The sequence below is a fragment of the Hemicordylus capensis genome, chromosome 6 (assembly GCF_027244095.1).
Source record: "Hemicordylus capensis ecotype Gifberg chromosome 6, rHemCap1.1.pri, whole genome shotgun sequence".
Classification (NCBI taxonomy): Eukaryota; Metazoa; Chordata; class Lepidosauria; order Squamata; family Cordylidae; genus Hemicordylus; species Hemicordylus capensis.
In genome coordinates, this window is record NC_069662.1 from 49,379,853 (window position 1) to 49,402,337 (window position 22,485).

Genomic DNA, 22,485 nt, shown 5'->3' on the forward strand with positions numbered 1-22,485 from the left:
AGTTGTGTGCACAGCTGGACTGATAGTCTGCAGGGAGAGCAAACTAAGCCCGCTGATGTGTCGAGCCTCAACATCTTCTCCTGAAGAACCAGGAAACTCTGTTTTGAACAGAGTTCAAAACACGTCTTTGACGCTCCCTTCCTCTCATATATATCTGGGCAATGTGGTTCTTCACCCTAATTTAGCTTTCCTCCTAAAGACAATATTGGAAGGCCATCTCTGTCAGGGCATTACTCTTCCCCATATTCTTCTCAGAATCTCCGAATGTCACAAAAGTAGCCCCCCTGGAAAGTGTGTTCTCACAATAGTTGTCTCAATGGGTCATCTTGACAATCAAAGTACTGTTTAATTGCGAAATGGCCCATATTAGAAGGGTCAAACCTCTGTCCACCAAGGCTTTGACTAGCTCCTCCAGCTTTCTGTGGGGATTTCCACTTCCTGATTTGTGCAAGGTGGTACATGGTCCACACCATTTAATTTCATCAGACATGATGCCCATCATGGCATATCTGATAGGATGGAGTCAGCCTTTGGCCAAACTGTGTTGCACACTTTGTTGTCCTGAAGACATCAGCTCCTCCCTTTAGGTTCATTAACTTATCAGTCATTCATAGGCAGAATTTCATAGAGAACATGAAGAAGACAGACATGTTACTTACCTGAAATTGATGAGGTTTTTGAGTGATAATTTGGGCAATCACATAACTTGCCCTCCTTCCCAGGCTGCTGGCATCCTACCACTTTTTCTGGAATGCTTCATGCATTCTGAAGGAACTGAGTGGAAAGGTGCTTGCCCTATCTGGAGCCAAGTACAAGGCTATTTTCGAAGGGACTTGAGTGCCAGTTCCCTGGCTGGAGCCCTTGAATGTTCCATTCTACTCTTCACAGGTGTGGAGCACCCCACACATGTAACTGCACAGAGGAAAGAACAACAGTTACAAGTAAGCAACCTGTATTTATCCAGCTCTGCTCTTGGTGGCACTGGAAGCCTACCTACATAATAATACTATAGAACACCTGCTTACATAGCTGAATTGCAACACTACTCCCATTATGTGAATTATTTAGGACTATTCTTATGGTGTAATGTCTGGCAGGCTTTAAAATTGACAGGTTTTCAAACCAAGTAAAAGCTTTAAAAGGCTGAAACGGATTAGCAAGTAGATTGCCATCTCTCCTTTTGTATCTCTCCTATGATGGAATCCATAGTAAGGCGTCTATTGTGAAATTCTGTTTGGATCACTTCCTCTCTCCTAGGAAGAGCTTGTATTTGACATCTGCATGTGTCTTGGTATTTGATTCCCTTATCCAGCCCAGACCTATTTCTGTCGGAACTTTATTATTTCATCTGGAGGGCGCTTTCTTTTTCCACTGGTGCAATGGATTATAGAGCTCTCTGGACAACTGGCACATCCTGCTTTTTGTGCCCATCAGGGCGCTTTCCAGACTAGCTAATTATCAGCAGCAAAATGCCTCTGTTCGGGCAAGTCACATTCGAAACATAAACAGCAGGGGGAGCAGTCTCACAACAACTAACAACCCGAAAAAACAGCAACTTTTTCACACCGGATATAAGATGTCCTAGCTCTATATCGCAACAAGGCATTGGAAATGTGAATGGCACCCTGTTGTCCACATAGGAACTGCGGTGACATGACGCAGGAAGTGTGGAAGCACACTTCCGAGATACCTCCTGACCCCGTTGTAGCGTCTAGTCTGGAAAGCACCCTGACTCAATAGGATTTCCCCCCCCCCATGAATGGTTTTTCTGAAAGCAATACGCTTGAGTGAGGTATATGGGCACCTCTGTCCAAATTGCCACAAAACGAGCTTCTCCTCATGTTTCTTGCAAACAGCTTCTGCCCACAGATGCCCATAAATCCCATACTGGCCAGCCACCCGCAAATACATTTGTCTAATGGCACAGTCAACATTTTATCAATCCAGGAGGCAGATGAGAAAGCTTTAGTTATGTTCTTTATTAAGTGAACTGGCCGCATTAAGAAACACCATTAGTGCCAGGGACTGTGGGTTGGCAGGACCTCAGCATACCCAGTTCTGAACCTTGCAGGCATTCTGCTGTAGCTATCTCCCCAACGTTGTTTATTTCTGTGGCTGCATAATAACCTCAGAAATTGGCCTTGATTCGGCTAAAGAAAATCTATCCACCCAGTTGCCATCTCTCAGAATACGAACTGAGTCAGGACTTTCCCCCACCCCCACCCACACCCTGACCCTCCCTTGGGTTTGGAAGGTAGATTTGTTGTTGAAATGTGGAAGATATTGATATTTAGTAATTAGTGTAGCAGCATAGTCACAGTTGTAGGAACACTGATTCTTGGGTTCTTTCTCAACTTTGGAAGCAGAGTAGTCTCAGGTCCTAATGAGCAGTCTCAGGTCCTAGTGAAAGATGCACACAGAATTCCTAGGCTCTTCCCACATCTTTAAGAGGGGACCAGGGTTTATTGTTATAAAGCATGGGAATCAAGTCTCCAAGATTAGCTCCCTGGTTTGGGGAGGGGGTTGTGGGACCTGGTTATTAAAGGGTGGCAAGGAAGGCAGAATTCTTGGATTCTGATTCCAAACTGGGGTGTGATCAGAGAAAGGGGGCCTTCCCTGCACAACTTTCCATGCTCGTGGGGCTTCCCAACTGACCTTTCTAAGGGGCCTTGCTGACAGGAGGCAAAAGGGGGAACTTGTTGCTTGTTCCCTATCACAAGCCATCCTCGCTTCTCTAGAACAACAGTTCCCACTTTCGCTGCAACCCCATTACTTTGACAGATGCAATTAGCTAATTAAACCTCCCTATTCCCTCTCCTCTCCTGGCTCTTGGCACAATCTATTGCCGCAGCAGTCTTGCAATTGGGATGCCTGAGGTGTTTTGACCACTGGGATTTGGTCCAACCTCTTTTGCCGCCAGGCAAGATGATCCAGGAGGGGCACAATGGGTGGAGATGTTTGGCATCCAGAACCTCCCTAGCTCTCAGCTCTGGGCTTCCTGCCAGCAAGTATCATCCTTGCCTTTATCAGCTGATCTTATTACTATCTGTTGACTGCAGTCTCAGATTAACTGCGGGGCCTCGGAGGCGGGGGAGCTGATTCCTGCCTGCTTCAAGTGGGATTTCTGTCTGCTCTGTGTTTTCTTGCCTATGTCTCTTTGCCAGTCAGCCAATGGGATGAGCAGAGCAGAAAATCTAAGAAGCCTCTTACCTAGCCTTGGACCCAGCTTGGTTTATTTTTTAAAGCAAATGTGCACAATTTATTTTGTAGAATTCTGTGTGCTTTACTATTTTTCATAATCTGCTACTCTGTAGGCTGTATCTGCTATTTATGCTGGGTTTTGTAAGGGCAACCAAACCCAGGGGAGCAGCTGAATCCTGAATAAACCTTCCATCGCATGGGGGTAGCACTTTAGTGCCACTGTTCTGGATTTGAAGATTTCATATGGCATGTCCCATGCTTTCAGCTCTGCCATCACAGCCAAAAGGGCTAGAAAGAACCCACTCACTGGTCCCGCTTTTCCTTTACTTGAGAAAGGAAGCGGTTTTGTTTATAGTTCTTAAAAATGACTCAGGACTTTTGCAACTAGGAATAAACTATGCAAGTTGTTTTTCCCTGTTGAGAAATGGCCTCTGGTTGTCTTCTGGGCACAATTCAACCTGACCTCGCCTGTGTTCTCCCTGCTTTATCAAAGTGCTCTTTGTTTTCCAGACCAAGCCCGTGGCATTTGCTGTGAGGACTAATGTGGGCTATAACCCTTCTCCCAATGATGATGTACCAGTCCAGGGCATGTCCATTTCCTTTGAACCCAAAGACTTCCTTCATATTAAAGAGGTAAGAGTGGTAGATGTATGATTTGGTGGGACTAGGGAATGCCCCACCCACCTTTAGTGGTTTTGTAGCAAACACACAGCCTACAGAATAAGCCAGAATTGTTCTCTGTCTCTGCCTGCTTTTTGTTTCTTGTACGTTTGATTCTGCCCCCTCCTCCCCAGAAATATAACAATGACTGGTGGATTGGACGCCTCGTCAAAGAAGGCTGTGAGGTTGGTTTTATCCCTAGCCCTGTCAAGCTGGAGACCATGAGGATGCTACAGGAACAAAAAATGAGGCAACACCGGCTCAGTTCCAGGTGGGATAAAATGAGATGGGGCGAAGAAAAGTAGACTGCATCACCCAGAATCCTTTGCACCATATGGCTGATTGCTGTAGCTTAGTGGAAGAGTACCTGTTTTGCATGTAGAAGGCCTCCGGTTCAGACCTTGGTATCTTCAGTGAAAGGCTGTCTGGTGGAGGGGTAGATTTTGAAAAAGGGTATAGAGCAGGAGATTGGGATTAGAGTTGTCACTATAAATGGGAGGGATGATACAGCATAAACTAATGGCTTTGAAAAACTAAGCCTATTAAGATCAAAGACTCATTAAATTATATATTTAGTTTATCCCTGAGAGTGCTCAGATGCTTGTCAACTTCATGCCGCTTTCCTTTATCTGGTCTCCAGAGATACTGAATTCAGATTAATATGTTTCTCACTCATCTCAAGCAACACTGAGGGTGTGTCAAGCAGGGTCTGCCCTGGTTGCATATGAATGGGAGACTAGAAGTGTAAGTACTGTGAGATATTCCCCTCAGGGGATGGAGCCGCTCTGGGAAGAGCATCTGGGGTTTCAAGTTCCCTCCCTGGCTTCTCCAAGAGAGGGCTGAGAGAGACTCCTGCCTGCAGCCTTGGAGAAGCTGCTGCCAGTCTGTGGAGACAATACTGAGCTAGATAGACCAATGGTCTGCCTCTGACTCAGTATATGGCAGGTTCCTAGGTTCCTGACCCTGATTGTAAGATGAGGGATTAAGATGATGTGGAAGTGACCGCAAGAGTCCTCAGTGCCAAAAACATAACATAGTCCTGTCTCTGCCTCCCAAAGGCAAACAGAATGCCACTTCTGCCTTACAGAGTGCATGTGGAATTTACAGCAGTTTCAGACCTGTTGAATTGTCATAGGCTCCACCAATTAATCTTGGGAGTTGTAGTTTTGTGAAGGGGAATTGCGATGGCTAACGAAGAATTCTTGATACCCTCACAAAACCATAAGTACTGGAGTCTCTGGGGTGAGAACATTGCCAGCTGAACTAATTTGAACTCCAGATACTTTATATTTGTAGTGTAGACATGCTTGAAGGTTCATGTAAAAGGTGCTATTAAGATGGGGACCATAGGAGGAGTTTGGTTAGAAAAGATAACCACATTGAATCGCCATGGTATGGCAGAAGTGGGAGATCAAAGAATTTTGGTGTAATTTCCACTGTTGTCATGGAGCAGAGTGCCATGTTAACGTAGGTCCAAGGACTGTGAAGTCTGTCTTGGTGCAGAAGTTAATTTTTTCCAAGCGAAAAAGTGCTGAGCCTGAGCCCAGAGAACACTGTCCCCTTGCCACCGCAGATTTGTCCACAACCCCTTCCTCTTTCCCTATCTTATTTAATGGCTCTTCACTTTGCAGTAAATCGGGAGACAACTCCACCTCCAGCCTGGGAGATGTGGTGACAGGCCCCCGGAGACCCACCCCACCTGCCAGTGGTAAGGCTACTCCCACCCAGCAGGGAATGACCTAAATGCCACCACGTTTCTACAACAAACCCAGATTGAGAGTCTTCCCCTCCCTCCCCTTTGTGAGATGAGGAGAGTTTAAAGCCTCAAAAAGAACGTTGCTCACTTTAGCAACTCTTTATGGCCTGGTCAACATATGTGACAGAATGAAGTGATAGAATCCACATTTGAGTACTCCCCCTCCTTATACACACAAAACGCCTGAGTACCTCAGGGAGGAAGGTCCTAACCCAGCTTGCTCCCTGCTAGGCGGTTTTTCTGTTTACAGTTTTCTTTATGTGGGGAAGCCATCAAAAATGGTATCCCCACAGCTGTGACTGAAGTAGTGCAGTCCACTCTGCCACCTCTGGACTCTGTCGCCTCATTCCATTGCCTGTGCCAGACCAGGCCTAGGTCTCAGGACATAGCCAGATCCCTATAGTAGCCTTATGGAAGGCCTTTGAGAGCCAAACTACATGTTAGCTTGGACGCACCTTTAAGCAGTTAGACTTAAAGCACTAAGTAGACCAAAAGTGGTACTTATAAGCCCCCTAACAGCCATGGGGGTTGCCTCATTTGGTGCAGGAGTGCAGAGAAGAGAATACTGCTTTCCCACTCTGCTATTTTTACACTGAAACCCGCCCCCCACCAAGCAATGTCTACCACCATCATGTACTGCACTCCCACACTGAATCAGGCCCTCCATGGCTGTTTGGGGGCTTGTAAGGAGATCATTTCCATTCCCATTAAAGCTAGATTTAGGTTAATGTGTTATTTGGCCCTCAAAGGTGTGCCCCCTTCTCAGGTGTGTGCACACATTGTAGAAACTGGAATTTTGATTCCTATTTTTCTTTCATTCCCCAGAGCAGTTTTCCCCTCCCTTTCTGGTCATTCTTTTCCATTAATTTACCTTACCCTTTTCAGTTTGTACTTTTTCTTTTTTGTTGTTGTGGGGATTTTTTTCCTGTTCTTTTGTCTACCTTTTTATTTCCTTCTTCCCCCCCCCTTCCCACTCCCAGGTACCTTGGATATGACTAACTTAGCTTATGACCCCGACGCTCTTGACTTAGAGGAGGAGGAGGAGGAAGGAACCGAGGAGAACCAGCGAACCCCTAAGACTAGTGTTAGCAGCGTCACCACACCCCCCTCCACCACCAAGCGCATCCCCTTCTTTAAGAAGGTAATGGTGCCCTCCTCCCTTCCCCTGCTTGCCATGTCCTTCTAGAATGCCTGCCTGTGTGTGTAGGCTGTTCCTGCCCAGAGAACAGGCGCTTGTGTGCACAGGGTGGAAATGATGGGGAGAGGCTTGTTCTGACAGCACATGTGGTCCCTGACTACCCATTTACCACGGGTCCTGCAGCCTTTGCACTCAGAACATAAGGTACAGGGAAAGTACATGGCAATGCCCTCCAAAAGGCAACTGACATATCCCCAGGAAAAGCCAGCCTATGCAATTTCTTTGGAGAGTGAGGAAAAGAGAAGTGACATGCATGAGGTGTACAAGGCGCAAGTATGGTATGTTCCAGTGATCACACATTCTGCGCATGTGTATTTGTTAAAAGATGCAATGGCAACCAACTCACACCCTTGTTTGGGCCTTGGTAGAAGATGGGTCCAGCAGACTTGTGCTTTCTTTCTCCTGCTCCTCCTGCCTTGTGTATCATGGGAGTGCAACGGTCAAATGGCTTCTCCCATGGGCAAAACCTGAATGTTCCAATGGTCCTGTTCTTCCCCAATTCCTCCACTTAGTACAAATAAGTAGAAGTCAAGTGCTTCAGTCACTCCCCTCGGGGAAACTGTGCCGGTGATATGTTCCATTTTTTCTTTACTTACATGGGAACTAACCATGGAAGTGGTCCTCCCGTATTTGAACTATAGAAGTGGAGTATTCCTACTGTCTTTCCCCTCTCTCATGGGAATTACAGCAATGGAATATTCCAGCATGGAAACCATGTTAGTGGAATGGTTGAACAGTTGCCCTTCAGTTGGACATGGGATTGAATCATCTCAGTGGTCATAGCCTCCCTATAATAAGCATGAAGACGGGATGTTCCAGGACCTTCCTTCTCCATGCAAGGGGAACATTCCTAGCACTCATCTTTCTGTACTCCTGAGGATCCTGTACACCCAGGATCAGAATATACCTTGGGAGGCCCTCCTTTCCTTTCTTTTGGACCAACTAGAACTGGGGGGAGGAGAACAGTTGCTAAGCAACCACAGAAGGCAGGATGGTATTGAGGGCCAAACTACATGTTTACACTGACAGCCTCGGGATACTTTGCTATGGAGAAAAGTTGGTGAGGAGAAGAGAATGCTTAACTCTTTCCCTGCCAGCTTCTTTTCTTCTGAGATTCCCCATCTCCAGTTGCTTTTCCTTCCACAGGGTTCCAGATTCATTTTTGCAAGGTAAACCCAGCTCTGGAACATTGGTGTGGGGGTGGGTGGGAAGAAGCTTGAGGTGAGTTTCAGAAAGCAATGACTGGCCAGGAAGGGGTTAAGCACTCTCTTTACCACGATTTTTCTGCACCTCAGCCCAGGTGCTTGAGCGACAAGAGGCTGTCAGATTAATCCCACACATGGCTGCTGCATAATGTGGTGTTTGGCTTATAAGGCTCATGGACTTACCTGATTCTGTTATCAGAGAAGTCAATCAGAGTCGGGCAGGAGAGCAAGAAAAAAGAGAAAGGATATTTCAAAACCCAGGCATTTACATTTGAGGGTGTGCTTCCAGATGTGGGAGTCCCCTTCCCCTCTGAAAAATGGCCACTCTTCTGCTTCCCTCAGCACCGATCCCCCCCCCCCGTTTTTGTTTTCTCCTGTGCCTGCCTGTGCTTCTGCTAGAGTGAGCTGTCAGTAACACGCATGCCTTGTTTGTTTTCTCTTGCCTGTCCTCCTCTCCGTCCCCCTGTGCCCCCCACCCCACCTATTAATGGCGATCACTGGACATAGCCAAGCAGAAGCAAAAATCGGTAAGTAAGTTTATGAAATATCAGACCAGGTGGTGGTGGTGGTTTCCTCTGGGTTCTGCCCTCCTAGTGGGCTTTTCCTATCCTATTAGAAAGCAAGATAAGATTACCTTGAAAGTACCCAAAGCCTGTGTGATTACCTTTCCCCATCATGGCCTCTGTTTCTTTAAGGTGAACCAAAGAGCAGACCTTGGCTGCAACCCAATGAAGCTTTTAGATTACTTTCATCTTGCATGTCCAGCACTCAAGCTAGAATGGGAGTTAGGTCCAAAAGGCTGAGACCCCAGTGCTCCCTTAACCTTTCTTTTTCTTCTCTTCACCCACATCTCAGCTTCCTCCCTGGGACCCACAAAAGGTCTTCCCTTAAAAAAAGGCTGGAAATAGTTCAGATTATTATCTTCTGAAAACTCTGGTACCTGTAACCCTTGATCCTGTTGACCCTAATCAAGCCTAACACTTTTTTCTCTCCTCCCTCTTCTCAGACAGAGCACGTGCCACCATATGATGTGGTCCCTTCCATGCGGCCAATCATTCTTGTAGGCCCATCTTTGAAGGGGTATGAGGTGAGTCTTTGGGAGGGAGAATGCTTGAAAGGAGCAAAGAGGGGTGGTGATGTGTTGTTGTAATACTGATGATTTGTTGCTGCAATAGTAATCCTGCTCAGTTCGAGAGATAGCACAGGAGCCAATGGGGCAAAGCTACCATCTGTGGGGTTATGACTGAATGCCTCTAAGTCAGAATTCCCACTAAATGTAACAATATCACTGCACCGTGAAGCCTTGGTTGGCCTCAGAGAGCTGGGCTGCTGGGCCCGATGCAGAGAGCCATCCACCTCGGGAGTGGGGTGCAGCCGGAAGGGGGCCGCATCTCGCCCGTAGCACACTGCATTTTTGTGGGGAACCTGGTGCTAAATCATTTGTAGACAACCTGATTCTTGGTCAGGGTTTCGTACGTAGCAGAGCAGGTTCCTCACTGCAGTCTATTGAAAGTCAGCCCTTGACACTGGTCAGTCAGCCCTTGACACTGCAATGGGTAGAATTTGGGGAGGGAGTCATGTTGTTTTTCAAAGGAATTGAGAATATGCAGGACTATCACAGACTGTGTGCATCTCCTATTCTTAACCTCGCCCCCACATTTCAAGTCCTCTCCAGCATATTTTCCTGGCAACTGGATTCAGAGGAACCCACTTGCTATGACTCCTCCCAACTTTGTCCCTTTGGGCCCACCGATACAACATCTCTCCCCTCTCCCAGCACTCTTTTTGATTAGCAGCTCATGATTATGTTTTCCTACCCCACCCGCAATAAGAACCTGGATCCTTCTGCTTATGGGAATCCAGCTGTGACCTTACCATTTATGCATGAGAAATGATGGAAATGGGCGGGAAAGACTGGGCCATCTCAATAGTTGTGAGGTCTCCACTTTGTTGTTTTCATATATGAATGTAGGTGAAATATCTTTTAGTGGGACCACTCTGTTATTCAGATGCACTCATGCCCAACCAATCTCCCACATCTTCACATCTTGTTGCAAATCTATCCACCTTAAACCACCAGTGTATACCTGTTTTTATTCTCTCTTTTTCACCTGAGTACTAGTCTGAAGGTAGATTCTTACCACCATTTTAAAGAGCTGAAGTCAGTACAAGTTCAAAAGTCATTTCTAGCCTATATATCTGTCACTTGACATCCCACATAATCAGAAATATTGGCATTTGTGTGTTCCAGGGACAAAGCTACAATTGGACAGTTAGGACAAATGTTCCTGGGCCCATGAGGGAGGGCAGGCCCACCAGCTGGGTGACAGCTTGCTTTTTGCTCTCTGCCTCTCTGATGATGGAAGGGAGCATCTTCACTTTTTGCCTCAGGGCTTGCTCCAGCCTCACTAAGCCCCTGGTGTGTGTGTGTGTGTGTGTGTGTGTGTGTGTGTTTCTTTTTACATTTATATCCCACTCTTCCTCCTAGGAGCCCAGAGCAGTGTACATGATTATGTTTATCCTTGCAACAACCCTGTGAGGTAGGTTAGGCTGAGAGATAAGTGAGTGGCCCAGAATCATCCAGTGGGTTTCATGACTGAACTCGGGTCTCCCTGATCCTATTCCAGCCACTGTGCAACACTGCTCCATAGTCCTGAAAAATCTGTGGAAAGTTAGTCAAACCAGTAGTCGGGCTTTCAGATCCAAAGGTGTGCAGGTAGTTTGGGATAGGCAGGAGATGGGAAGCCCTGGAGGCACTGAGGGATAACCTGATGGCTTCCCTCACGGACAGGTTGCCCAGACTGAGGGAATGCAGCAGATCTGGGAGCTTTATAGAAGAGATGGTGACCTTCTGGTGTCATCTGATTGCCCAAAGAGGACTCCAGACAATATCCTAGTCTGAATGCTTGCAGTTCACGCCTCTGACTAGCATCCTAGTGCCCCAAAGAGCAGAGATTCAGTGCCTGAGGATCAAACTACATGCTGATTGATTGATTGACTGATTGATTAAGTGCCCTCAAGTCGGTGTCAACTCTTAGTGACCACATAGATAGATTCTCTCCAGGATGATCTGTCTTCCACTTGGCCTTTAAGGTCTCTCAGTGGTGCATTCATTGCTGTCGTAATCGAGTCCATCCACCTTGCTGCTGGTCGTCCTCTTGTTCTCTTTCCTTCAACTTTTCCCAGCACTGTGGACTTCTCAAGGGAGCTGGGTTTTCACATAATGTGTCCAAAGTATGATAGTTTGAACCTGGTAATTTGTGCCTCGAGTGAAAATCCTGGATTGATTTGTTCTATGATCAATTTGTTTGTTTTTCTGGCTGCCCATGGTATCCTCAAATGTCTTCTCCAGCACTAAAGTTCAAAAACATCAACACTTTTTTCTATCTTGCTTCTTGAGAGTCCAGCTTTCGCATCCATAGAGTGTCACGGGAAAAACTACATGCTACTTAGATTTAATGCATCATTATCCCTGGTGGGCTTAGTTTATCTTTAGTCAATACCAGCCAGATGGGGACAGGGGCAGGAATGGAGCTTTAACCCTACCCAATATGGTTCCAATCTTGTGGTGGACTGACCTGGGTGGTATTCACTTAAGAAAAGAAAAGCCTGTTGAGGCTGGCTTGCTTATTTATTCCACTTCATTTTATTTTTACATTTATACCCCTCTCTTCCTTCAAGGAGCCCAGAACAGTGTACATTGGTATGTTTATTCTCACAATAACCTTCGGCTGAGAGAAGTGACTAGCCCAGAGTTACCCAGTGAGTTACATGGCAGAAGGGGGATTTGAACTCCGGTCTCCTCAGTCATAGTCCAACACTTGAACCACTACACCACACTGGCTGTGTAAATTTGCCCTGATCTACAAGGCTCTGATTCAAACTCTGTGGCACCTGACATTAGCATGTGTAGAATCATGATTTGCATGCTCAAGACTGGTTCAGCATGGCAAAGACCAGTGAAATAGTGAAGCCGTGTCTACATCAGCAGGTAAGAAAGAAATGGTAATAAGAATCTGTCAGCATTCTATATCTTGCCTATATTCAGTGAGGTGTAGTAGTTAGAGCGTTGGACTAGGACCGGGGAGACCCAAGTTCAAATCCCTGTTCAGCCATGAAACTTGCTGGGTGACACTGAGCCAATCAGTTATTTCTCAGTCCAGCCTACCTCAAAGGCTTGTTGTGAGGATAAACATAACCATGTGCATCACTCTGGGCTCCTTGGAAAAAGAGCGGGACATAAATGTAAAAATAAATAAATTTTATATATATATTATGCATGCACACTTTTACTACTACTAAGGATATTTATATACTGCTCTTCAACCAAAGTTCTCAAAGTGGTTTACATAGAAAAATACATAAATATGGCTCCCTGTCCCCAAAGGGCAGACACCAGCAACAACCACAGGAGAGATGCTGTGCTGGAGATGGATAGGGCCGTTGCTCTCCCCCTGCTAAATGTAAGAGAATCACCAATTTAAAAGGTGCCTCTTTGCTCAGTTAGCAGGGGTAACACATACGCAAACATAAACTGGTCTCTCTCATCCATATTCTTCCATGATAACACATGCTCGTGACTTATAGATCTCTTGTTCTCTGTCACACACACGCCCCTTCTTGTACACTGCTAGTGTGCCTCCCTGATCTTCCTTGTATACCTTTGGTGAAAATACCTAGACCCATCCAGACAGTGGCTTCTTAAGCTCCTGGTTGAGTGCTATAGCTCACAACTGGGACCATGGGGCATGTCTTACTGGGGGTCAGCCATACATAAAATATGGTGACAGCCACTAGCTTCAAATACAAGTTTAGTGAATTTTAGACAAATTTAGACAAATTTTAGACATTCTTGGAGGATGGGAATGTTATTGGCTATTAGTCGAAATAGGTAATAGAATCTCCATATTCAAAGCCAGTATACCTCTAAGTCCCAGGTGCTGTGGATGGACGTGCATCAGGCTGACTACTGTCGAAGACAAGTGCTAGTCCACATGGGCCTTTCCTCTGCCCCAGAAGAATGATTCTTATGGAAAAGTCAGGCTTCCCACACCATCTCCCATCATCCAGAGTCAGCTTTGTGAATTTTGCAGCCTTTGCCAGTGCCTTTTAGACATGTGGACCAGCATGTGCTGAAGCACCTCCAGTGTTGGGAGTGCTGTACACGTACACCTAAACTTTGAAATTAGAGCTGTCCAGGCTAGCCTTTACCAAGAGCGTACATAAGCATATGCATGCTGATCTCTTATTCACCAGTATTTATACTCATGACTCTCAGTCTCTCCACACACATTCCAGTCTCTGGATTCTGGTTTATTTCTGCTCCTCTCTCTCTTTCCTTCCCCAACTCTTTATATCTTTCCAGGTGACGGACATGATGCAGAAAGCATTGTTTGATTTCCTGAAGCGCCGATTTGATGGCAGGTGTGAGCAAAAGCCTTGGGGGCAAAGGTTTGGGGGGAGAACCCGACAACTTCCATTTGCTCTGTGATCCCTGTGTCCAGATCCTGCAGAAGAGACCTGATTGAAGGCCATAGGAAATGGGAGCAGGGAAGATTTTCTGCCTGCCCGTCCTGCAGTTCCTTTGAACAGATAATATCTGTAAATTTTCAAAGGTTTCTTCCCCATTTCTCCTACTTTTTTAGGCCATGAAGATTAGGAATATTTTTTTAAAGGTTGAAGTGGAAATGGTCCAGTTTTGGTTAGTAGATAGCTAGATTCACTTTTAAATCTCTTTTTCCTTGGTCAAAGATGCACAACTTCAGCCCTCCAGCTGATTTTGGACTACAGCTCCCATCATTCCCAGCCACAGTGACCAACAGTGAGAGATGATGGGAGTTTAGTCCAACAGCTGCAGGAGGGCCCAAGGTGTGCACCCCTGTCCAAGGAAAAAGAGATTTAAATGGTCATGAGGTCCAAAAAAAATTTTTTTTAAAGGAGTGTTGATTATACTGGCAAAGTCATGCCTTGGTCTTTCAGTTGGACATTGGGCTGGGGAGGGATGCATCCAGGCAGACATTTAACAGGTGTAGTTCCTCTAATTACTTCCTAGAGATGCCCCTGATTAATTTCTGTCTGATGCATCTCTGATCAAGGCAAAGTGTGGGTGCACAGAGCCTCATTAACTCTCATCTTAAACCAAAAGTTTTCAGATTCCTGAAAATTAAGGTTATGTTAGCAGGTAGCTAGGTTTATGGCATAGTGGCACAATCGCAAACATTTCTAGATGTCCCGAGGCCATATGTTAAACCTGTCATTGACAGGCTTAACACAGGAAGTAGACTGCAAGGATCCCTTTTAAAAACCATCCATGGTAGGGGGCTGATCCAGCTTGACATCATGGTATATGGAAAGGGAGTTTAGCATTTCCCCCCATGTTGTTTCCCTCTCCAAAATTCTGCTTCTGAAGTGATTATTCGCCCCTGTAGTGGCTATTTGCATCGAATATCCACTTCAGGGGCTGGGCAAATGAATATTTTGGGGGGGGCGGGGCATTGTTCAGTGGGGAAACAATATAGGGAGGAAGTGTTAACATGCCTCCTCAACCGTGCTTTACAGTTCCAAACTGGATTGTGTCCTCCACAACTTGCTGTTCGTTTGTTTTACGAAAAAGGTACACTTCCGGTCCACTTCCCTGGGTTAAAATCTGTCAGTCAATGACTGGCTAAATGCAACATGTAATTTGGCCCCTAGTGATAGGGTGGGATTGGAATGCTTTGGAAATGGTCTGTACTCTTTTGGAAATCCACTCTTTTCTTTTTCCACAGAATATCCATCACACGTGTAACAGCTGATATCTCCCTGGCCAAGCGCTCAGTCCTCAACAACCCTAGCAAACTCACCATCATTGAGCGTTCCAGTACCCGCTCGAGCCTGGGTAAGGCTGTGCTGAGAGACCCAGAGAGTGAACTTGACCCTTGCCACCTTTTTGATTTGCCCTCAAGGTCTTTTCTGATGGGAGGGCGAGTGGTGACCTTGTCTTGGTGATTGCATGGCACTAGCTTGTTGCATGATGGGCATTTAAACCTTTCAAGCCTTCTTTACTCCAGTCTGTATCAGCCAAGTGCAGCTTTCCCAGGGTGCCTCTGAATTTCCTATAATGCTTTGCAGCATTGGCTCTTCTTTCCCGCTTACTCTTACAAATCCCAACTCCTCTTACAAGTTCTCATCTTTGATCAGGGCATTAGGACTATTTATTCCCACAGAGTAAATTTCTCTGTTTTAAGGGAAAGAGGGTGGGGGCACACTTGTATAATCCTAAGATTATACATATTGGTGTTGGAAGGCCACGGTCATGCAAGAGTATATCCACAGTTATCCACATTCATGCTAGGATGTATTTCAGACTATCTCCATGCATTTGGAGACAGGATGATCCTTAATGACGTTTGTCAAACTGAAAAGAGAAGTCGGTTTCTCAGTTATTTCCTCTGTATTTGAACCCTTCCTCTGCCATGGCATCAAATTTTGTGGGCATCTTTTATTGCTTCCAACATGTCCGACTCACTCTTCTCTTTTTTTCCCCTTCCCGCAATTTTCTTTTTCTTGTGCCTGCGCCTCTTCTTCCTTTCTCTGTTCCTGATACAGATGTCTTGGGTACGTAACCTTTAGCCTTGCAAGCACTCACATGACCCCAACACACATTTAACTCACTTAACCACAGGATGGGAATGGGAAAGAAGTTTGATAGAATGGGCTGGATCTAAGCTAAGCCTTTCCTTCGGGACAAGAACGTTTCAAAAACCAGAACAAATATATATATATTGGCCTTGCCAAAATATTATATGTTTTTGTTCATTTTGAAATGGTTCATTGTATTTGAAAAATGAAAAATGGTGTGAGTCAGAAGCTTTTCATTTTTCACTCCCTTCTAATTGCTGGAATATAAAAAGGTCAGAACAATTCCAGAACATTTTTTTTAAAAAGTTGCTGTGCTAAGAAAAATAGCAATTATTTTCAAATTTTAAAAGAAGTTGCTTGGACAGAAAGTAAGTATTATTGTAACCTTAGAAATTTTCAAGAACTCCAATACAATGCCTACTGTATTATAGACTACAAAGTATGTAGGGGGAAAAGAATACAAATAGGAATTAAAAACTCAAACACATATTTGTTTTTTAAGTATTTATACCCCTTTTACACCTTTTAATCAAATTCTCCTAAAGGTGACTTACAACATATCAAAACAATACTTTAAAAACTGCCCAGCAGACTTTGGCAGTTTAAAAAAAATCCAGATAAAGTAAAGGGGATCCTAAAGGGAATTGTTTCTGTAACCAAACTGAGAGATGTTAAGAAATCCAGCCAAGCAGTTTTAGTCCCATTGATTTCAATGGAAAAGATTTAATCATATGCTGTATCTCCTGCTGAAACCAGCGGGGTTTTGAAATATGTAACTCGAAATGAAATGTGTAAACAGAGAATGGCATTAAGCATATTATTGTCTTATTTGCCCCCCACCCCTCTTCAAAAGCCACCTAATGGTGCAGTGGGAAATGACTTGACTAGCAAGCCAGAGGTTGCTGGTTCGAATCCCACTGGTATGTTTCCCAGACTATGGGAAACTCCTATATTGGGCAGCAGTGATATAGGAAGATGCTGAAAGGCATAATCTCATACTGTGCGGGAGGAGGCAAAGGAAAACCCCTCCTGTATTCTACCAAAGACAACCACAGGGCTCTGTGGGTGCCAGGAGTCGACACCGACACAATGGCAAATTTTACCTTTACCCCTTTAAAATAGTAACTAGAGGAGGCTCTGATCCAGATTGGTACTGTAAAGCAAGAGTAGAATGTTTTATCCCTTTAATTCATGCTATTTTTCTGCCAAAATGTATGTGTGTGTGTGTCCATCTGTCCATCCATCCCATTGTAGCAGAATTTGAGGGCAAATAGCCATTTTAGAAATGGTGGTTGTCAGTAGGAAAACAGTGTGGAATTAAAGGATTAAACAACTTCCATCTGTCCTGATCTAAATTGGGCCCTCCCATGGCTACTATTTTTAAAAGGGGGAAAGAAATGCTAATTAGCCAATGATATGTTTAATGTTGTGTCTTGGTTTAAACCCTTTGGCTGGATCGTGCCTTAATTTTCATTTAATTTTGCATCAACGTACAATTTCTTGCCTGATTTATTGCTAGATGAAAATGAGGGGTACCCCACCCAGTCCACTGTGGGAAATTCAGTGCAGCCCCCGCTCCCAACCACTACAAAGATCACAAGAGGCCCCTGGATATTAATCGCCCATTGATTTCAATAAGACTGCTTATGAGTATGGAGTAGCCCCTCATAACTCACATCTAAGTGTGTGTATACACACATATCTATCTATCTATTTAAAAGCCTTAGGACATATGTCGCACATTCTGTGGTATGTGGAACATCTCGTGAGAGTTATCCAGAGGAGAGAGAAGGCACAGAGTAGGGCTGACTGGTAGATGGAGGGGCAGCTGCTGAGGAGGAGGAGGTGCTACAGCAAAAGTGAAGAAGAAGAATAGACATTAAGCAGTGGCCTCCATCGCCCTGCCAAGTCTCCTGCAAGGACAGGCAGGGCAGAAGAGCACACCGAAGGCCATTCATGCAGGCCAGGAGGGAAGCCCAAGCTCAGCTATTCTCCTCATGAATGACTCGGCAGGGCAACGGAGGCCGGCCCTCAGTGTGCTTTCCCACCCAAATTGGCCATCCTCTTCGTGAGGAGGCTAGGCAGGGCAACGCAACAGAGGATGCAAGTAGGAGCCGACCTAGACCACTCTTCCTAGGAAGAGAAGGGGAGAGAGGAGGCCGAGGGATGGCAGAGAGAGAGATTTGTGTGGGGGAGTGTCTGTGTGTGTGTGTGTGTGTGAGAGAGAGAGAGAGAGAGAGTTGGGGGGGAGAGTTGTGGGGAGGAAAGAGCGAGAGTGAGAGAGTGAGTTGTGGGGGAGAGTGGGAGAGAGAGTTGTGGGGGGGAGTGAGAGTTGTAGAGGGAGAGAGAGAGGTGGGGGAGAGCGAGTGAGAGAATTATGGGGAGGAGTGTGAGAGAAAATGAGAGCTAAGTTGTGGGGGAGAGTGGGAGAGAGAGTTGTGGGTGGGAGAGAGAAAGCGAGAGTTGTGGGCGGGAGAGAGAGTTGTTGGGGGAGAGGGAGTTGGGGGAGCGCTCATGCGCGAGAGAGTTGTGGGGTGGAGAACGAGAGAGTAAGTCAGTTGTGGTTGGGGAGAGAGAGTGTGTTGTGCGGGTGGAGTGAGAGAGAGAGAGTTGTGGTGGGGGGGGAGTGCAGAAGGTTTTGCCACCTCCACTGCAACTCCCTTAAGGAGTGGGGAGGGGAAGGAAGGGCAAGGTTCAGGATTGTCCGGGGGGAGGGGGAAGAGAGACGGAGAACTAGGGAGCAGATCTTCTGTGCAGGGCCAGCTAGTATACATTAAACCACAAATTCAGGTGTTAGGGAGACAGGCTCTTGCAGTCACTGGCTCATATCCACACTAATAAGTAGTCTTCTTAAAATTAATGGGACAAGTTTACTTGCTCCATTGTTTTCAATTAATGGAAATTCCATTAATTCCAATTCCATTAATGGAATTAATTAATGCTAATTTTAAGTGCTACTTTTTAGTGATAATTTTCAGAAACCTGTTCGGCAGGTGGAGGGGAAAGGTATGCTGAGCTTCAGCACATAATCAGCCTAGGAGGAGGGTATTTGCCCTCCTCCCTCCTCTTCTGAGGTGGATTCATTGCTGAGGATACAATCCTCAGATGGGGAACAAATAGTACAGCTGCAGCATGGGGAGACAAGAGGGCTCTGAGTATCCCCCGGGAGCCCTTCAAGTACTCCCAGGGGTACCAGTACTCCCTGATGGGAACCCCTGGGCTAGCCTATTCTTTTCAAAGACAGCATCTTTCAGAATTGCATATATACTGCAAGGGATTGGTGTAGTGTTTTCTCAACCTGCAAATGAGAGTGGATCCTGGGAATACTGGAGTAGGTCACAAGTCTGTTATTGAGTATATGCTATAGAACTGAAGTTTCTGATGCTGAACGAGATCTAAAATAACAAAAGGTCTGTGTGAATGCAGCTACAGTTTCTTCCCGTAGCCACACTGACCATGTCTCCCTCTTTCCTGCCCTCTGCTCCGGCAGCTGAAGTGCAGAGTGAGATTGAGCGCATCTTTGAGCTGGCCCGGACACTGCAGCTGGTAGCCCTAGATGCAGACACCATCAACCACCCAGCTCAACTATCCAAGACCTCATTGGCGCCAATCATAGTCTACATCAAGATATCTTCCCCCAAGGTGAGCTTTTCCTCCTCCTTTCCTCTCCAAAGTGAGCTTTTCCACTAAAAGCGCTGCCTTCCATTTATCTAGGTTTCGGTGCCAGGTCAAATGAGAGAGCTCGTACCAAACTCAGATGAAGTGGGAGAGAGAGCACCTTAGTCGAAATGCGTCATATCAGAAGGCCATGGTGAACTGGCATGAGTAGTTATATGTGAATATCATTTTTAAATTTGCAAAAAACTTTTTATAAAATCTGGCAGGTGACAAACCACAGTTGGGGAGCACATGGAATATATTATGCAAAAGTTAGACTTTAAAATTGTTATAGGCAAGCGGGAAGACTTTAAATTGAAAAGTCGAGATAAACGTCACAGGAGCTAAAAAAAACCACAATGAACTAACACTTTGCTTTCAACATTCTAGGATAATAATAATAATAATAATAATAATAATAATAATAATAATAATAATAATTCTTGTTTACACAGTCAGACAGGTGTCATTGAGTTTTTTGTTTTATCCAGACATCGAATCCTTCCCAAGGACCTGGGATGGCTGAATTTTATTATCAGTATTGTTGCTGTTATTATTATTGATATCGTCGCAGAATATAGGCTGTTCCCAGTAAAGCTGCTTTTTGTAATTGGCTGATGGTGATTTTCTGTGGCCCCTGTGGTGTTGAAGTGCTCTTCAAGGTGTTTTGGAATTGCACCTAGGGCACCAATTACTACTGAGATTATTTTGGTCTTTTTCTGCCACAGCCTTTCAATTTCAATTTGTAGATCTTTGTATTTTGTTATTTTTTCTATTTCTTTTTCTTCTATTCTGCTATGTTGATTATTTTTCTTTCTTCTCAACTACAGTTATACCTGGTGTGTTGTTGTTGTTGTTGTTTCAAAGCTATCCTGTCACCATGAGGAACTAGAGCCTAGAAAATACTGTCCCAGTAGCTGTTTAACCCTGAAAGTGCTATTGTAGCTGCTCTGGGGATGCAGCTATTGTAAATAGTTGCTCGAGGGATTGTGGAGGAGCAATTTTTGCAGGAAAACAGGATAGGAGTAAAGGGTTAAAAAAAACCCTACCTTCACATCACAATCCTAATCCAGATCAGGACACCATGTGGCTAGTGTCAGAGCAAACACCTAACTAGACCGTGAGGCTGTTCTCATGAGCAGCTAAGGCCAGGCTTAAGCAGCCAAGTCTTGGCTTGGCTGCCCATGAGACCCGCCAGGATCTGCATAGATTCTGGTGGTGCTGCAGTGGTAAACCAACGCCACAGCCCAGCTCGTAGCCGAGGTTTAGGATAGCGATGTGCATGAACCGGTTCGGATGCCCTTTTACAGGCCTCTGAACCGGTTCGAATGTCTGGTGGTTCCACCGATTTGAGGGCGGGGATATCTTTAAGGACGGGGAGGGTGCTCTTACCCTTCCCGCCGTGTTTCCCTCACCAGTGCTGTCTTTTAAAATGGTCTGGCGGGGCGGCAGTGTACCTCCTTGTTGCCCTGGTGCCTCCTCAGACCGGAAGTGGCTGGAAGTATGCGCACATGCACCAGGCACTTCTGACCACTTCCAGTCTGAGGAGGCACCGGGGCAGCAAGGAGGTATGCTAATGTCCCGTTAGACTGTATTAAAAGTCAACGCCAGTGGGGCAACACGGCAGGAGGGGTAAGAGCACCCTCCCCCATCCTTAAAGATACCCCCACCACCTTCAAACCAGCAGGCGCTGGCTCCATGCACACTACTAGTTTAGGGTGCAAACCTCGGCTTCAGGAGCATATGTCCGTGCAATCTACTTGCAGCTCACACTGACACCTAGAGCACCTGTCCCCTGGGGGAATCCCCCAGTGCACTATGCTCGGCGGAGCAGGGCTGATAATGGGAGTGAGGAGCATGCTCCCACCGAGAAACAAAGGATCATCTGAGGGGAAGGCAAGGTTTGGGTTGTTTAACATGGCACCTGTTTTGGAAACCTGGATTGCTCTGTGATTTGGGGCCAGTCACTCTCTCTCACCCTAGCCTACTTCAAAGGATTGTGAGGTTAAAGCAAGGGGACCACTTATGCTGCACTGAGCTCTTTGGAGGAAGGACAGGATAAAACTGTCAGTAATCATAAAAGCTCAGTACTGCCTATTTAGACTGATAGCAGCTCTCCGGGGTCTCAGGCAGGGGTCTTTCTCAGCCCTGCTATCTGAGATTATTTTAAACTAGCTGGGCTGGGTGCAGAGCATGTGCGTGTCTGGCCAGCCCACCCACCGCCACTGTCCATACACCCCAAACACACACACGCCAGCATACCCAGCTTTCTGGCTGTCTGGCTGCTTCCCCACCACCCGCTTCTCTCCACCACCCTGCGGTTTCTGGCATGCGGGCCAGCCAGAAAGCCAGCCTGCCACCTCCTCCTGCCCACTCCCGGTAGCAGCCACCTCCCACTCCTCCAGGCTGCTGGGCCAGGGTGGCCCGCCATCGCCTCCTTCCGGCAGCTGGGCCAGGCTGGCCCACCGCCACTGCCTCTTTCTCCTGATGGCCGGGCCAGGCTGGCTCACTGCCACTTCCTCCTCCCAGCCTGCTGCCACCTCCTGTTCCCACAGGCCAGGCTGGGCCAGCCCACCACCGCCTCCTCCAGCCGACTAGCTGCCACCACCATTGTCTCCCCAGCCTGTCGCTATCCCCCAGGTAGCTGCTCTCGCGAGAGCTGCCACACATGGGATTAGCAACAGATACGTTTAGGACAATTATATATATAGATGGAGATGTGGGACCATCTGCAAGGTAAATATGTGCTCTGCTACTGCATGGCTGTTTCTGCAGAACCCCTGCCCTCATCTCTGCACTATGAAGTACAGCCAGATCCTATGCAGACTTACTCTACACAGAAGTAAGTCCCCCTGTATTTGGAAGGATTTACTCGTTGATAAGTGTATATGGGCTTGTAGCTGTAGACCTTTCCTGAGGCTGCTTCCATTTTTAAGGTAGCTGAAGAGGGGTGCAGAACTTTCTGGGGACAGTAGCTTCCTCCCTTCTAGTCTATGTTTTTCCAGCTTCCCGCTTCCTTTTGGATCCTAACGACTTTCCCCCTCTCCCTTACCCAACAGGTGCTACAGAGATTAGTGAAATCTAGAGGCAAATCCCAGGCCAAGCACTTGAATGTGCAGATGGTGGCGTCGGACAAACTGGCACAATGCCCCCCAGTGAGTACCCACCATTTTGGCACAGTTTCCCGA

The 22,485-nt window shown here is 46.2% G+C and overlaps 1 protein-coding gene across 7 annotated transcripts in view; it reads left to right on the plus strand.

The window, feature by feature from the left end:
* The window catches only part of CACNB1 (calcium voltage-gated channel auxiliary subunit beta 1), an 80,226-nt gene that overhangs the window by 49,474 nt on the left and 8,267 nt on the right, over positions 1-22,485 (plus strand). For 4 of the 7 annotated variants that reach the window (XM_053263261.1, XM_053263254.1, XM_053263257.1 and 1 more), the window contains 9 exons: positions 3,712-3,834; positions 3,996-4,132; positions 5,493-5,569; positions 6,598-6,758; positions 9,027-9,107; positions 13,386-13,444; positions 14,788-14,897; positions 19,131-19,282; positions 22,357-22,452. In XM_053263261.1, coding sequence (XP_053119236.1) covers positions 3,790-3,834; positions 3,996-4,132; positions 5,493-5,569; positions 6,598-6,758; positions 9,027-9,107; positions 13,386-13,444; positions 14,788-14,897; positions 19,131-19,282; positions 22,357-22,452 — 918 coding nt within the window. In that variant the 5' untranslated portion in view covers positions 3,712-3,789. Of the gene's footprint in view, positions 1-3,711; positions 3,835-3,995; positions 4,133-5,492; positions 5,570-6,597; positions 6,759-7,961; positions 7,985-8,527; positions 8,548-9,026; positions 9,108-13,385; positions 13,445-14,787; positions 14,898-19,130; positions 19,283-22,356; positions 22,453-22,485 lie in introns of all 7 variants that reach the window. The other 3 variants (XM_053263259.1, XM_053263260.1, XM_053263258.1) reach the window with 2 other exon arrangements.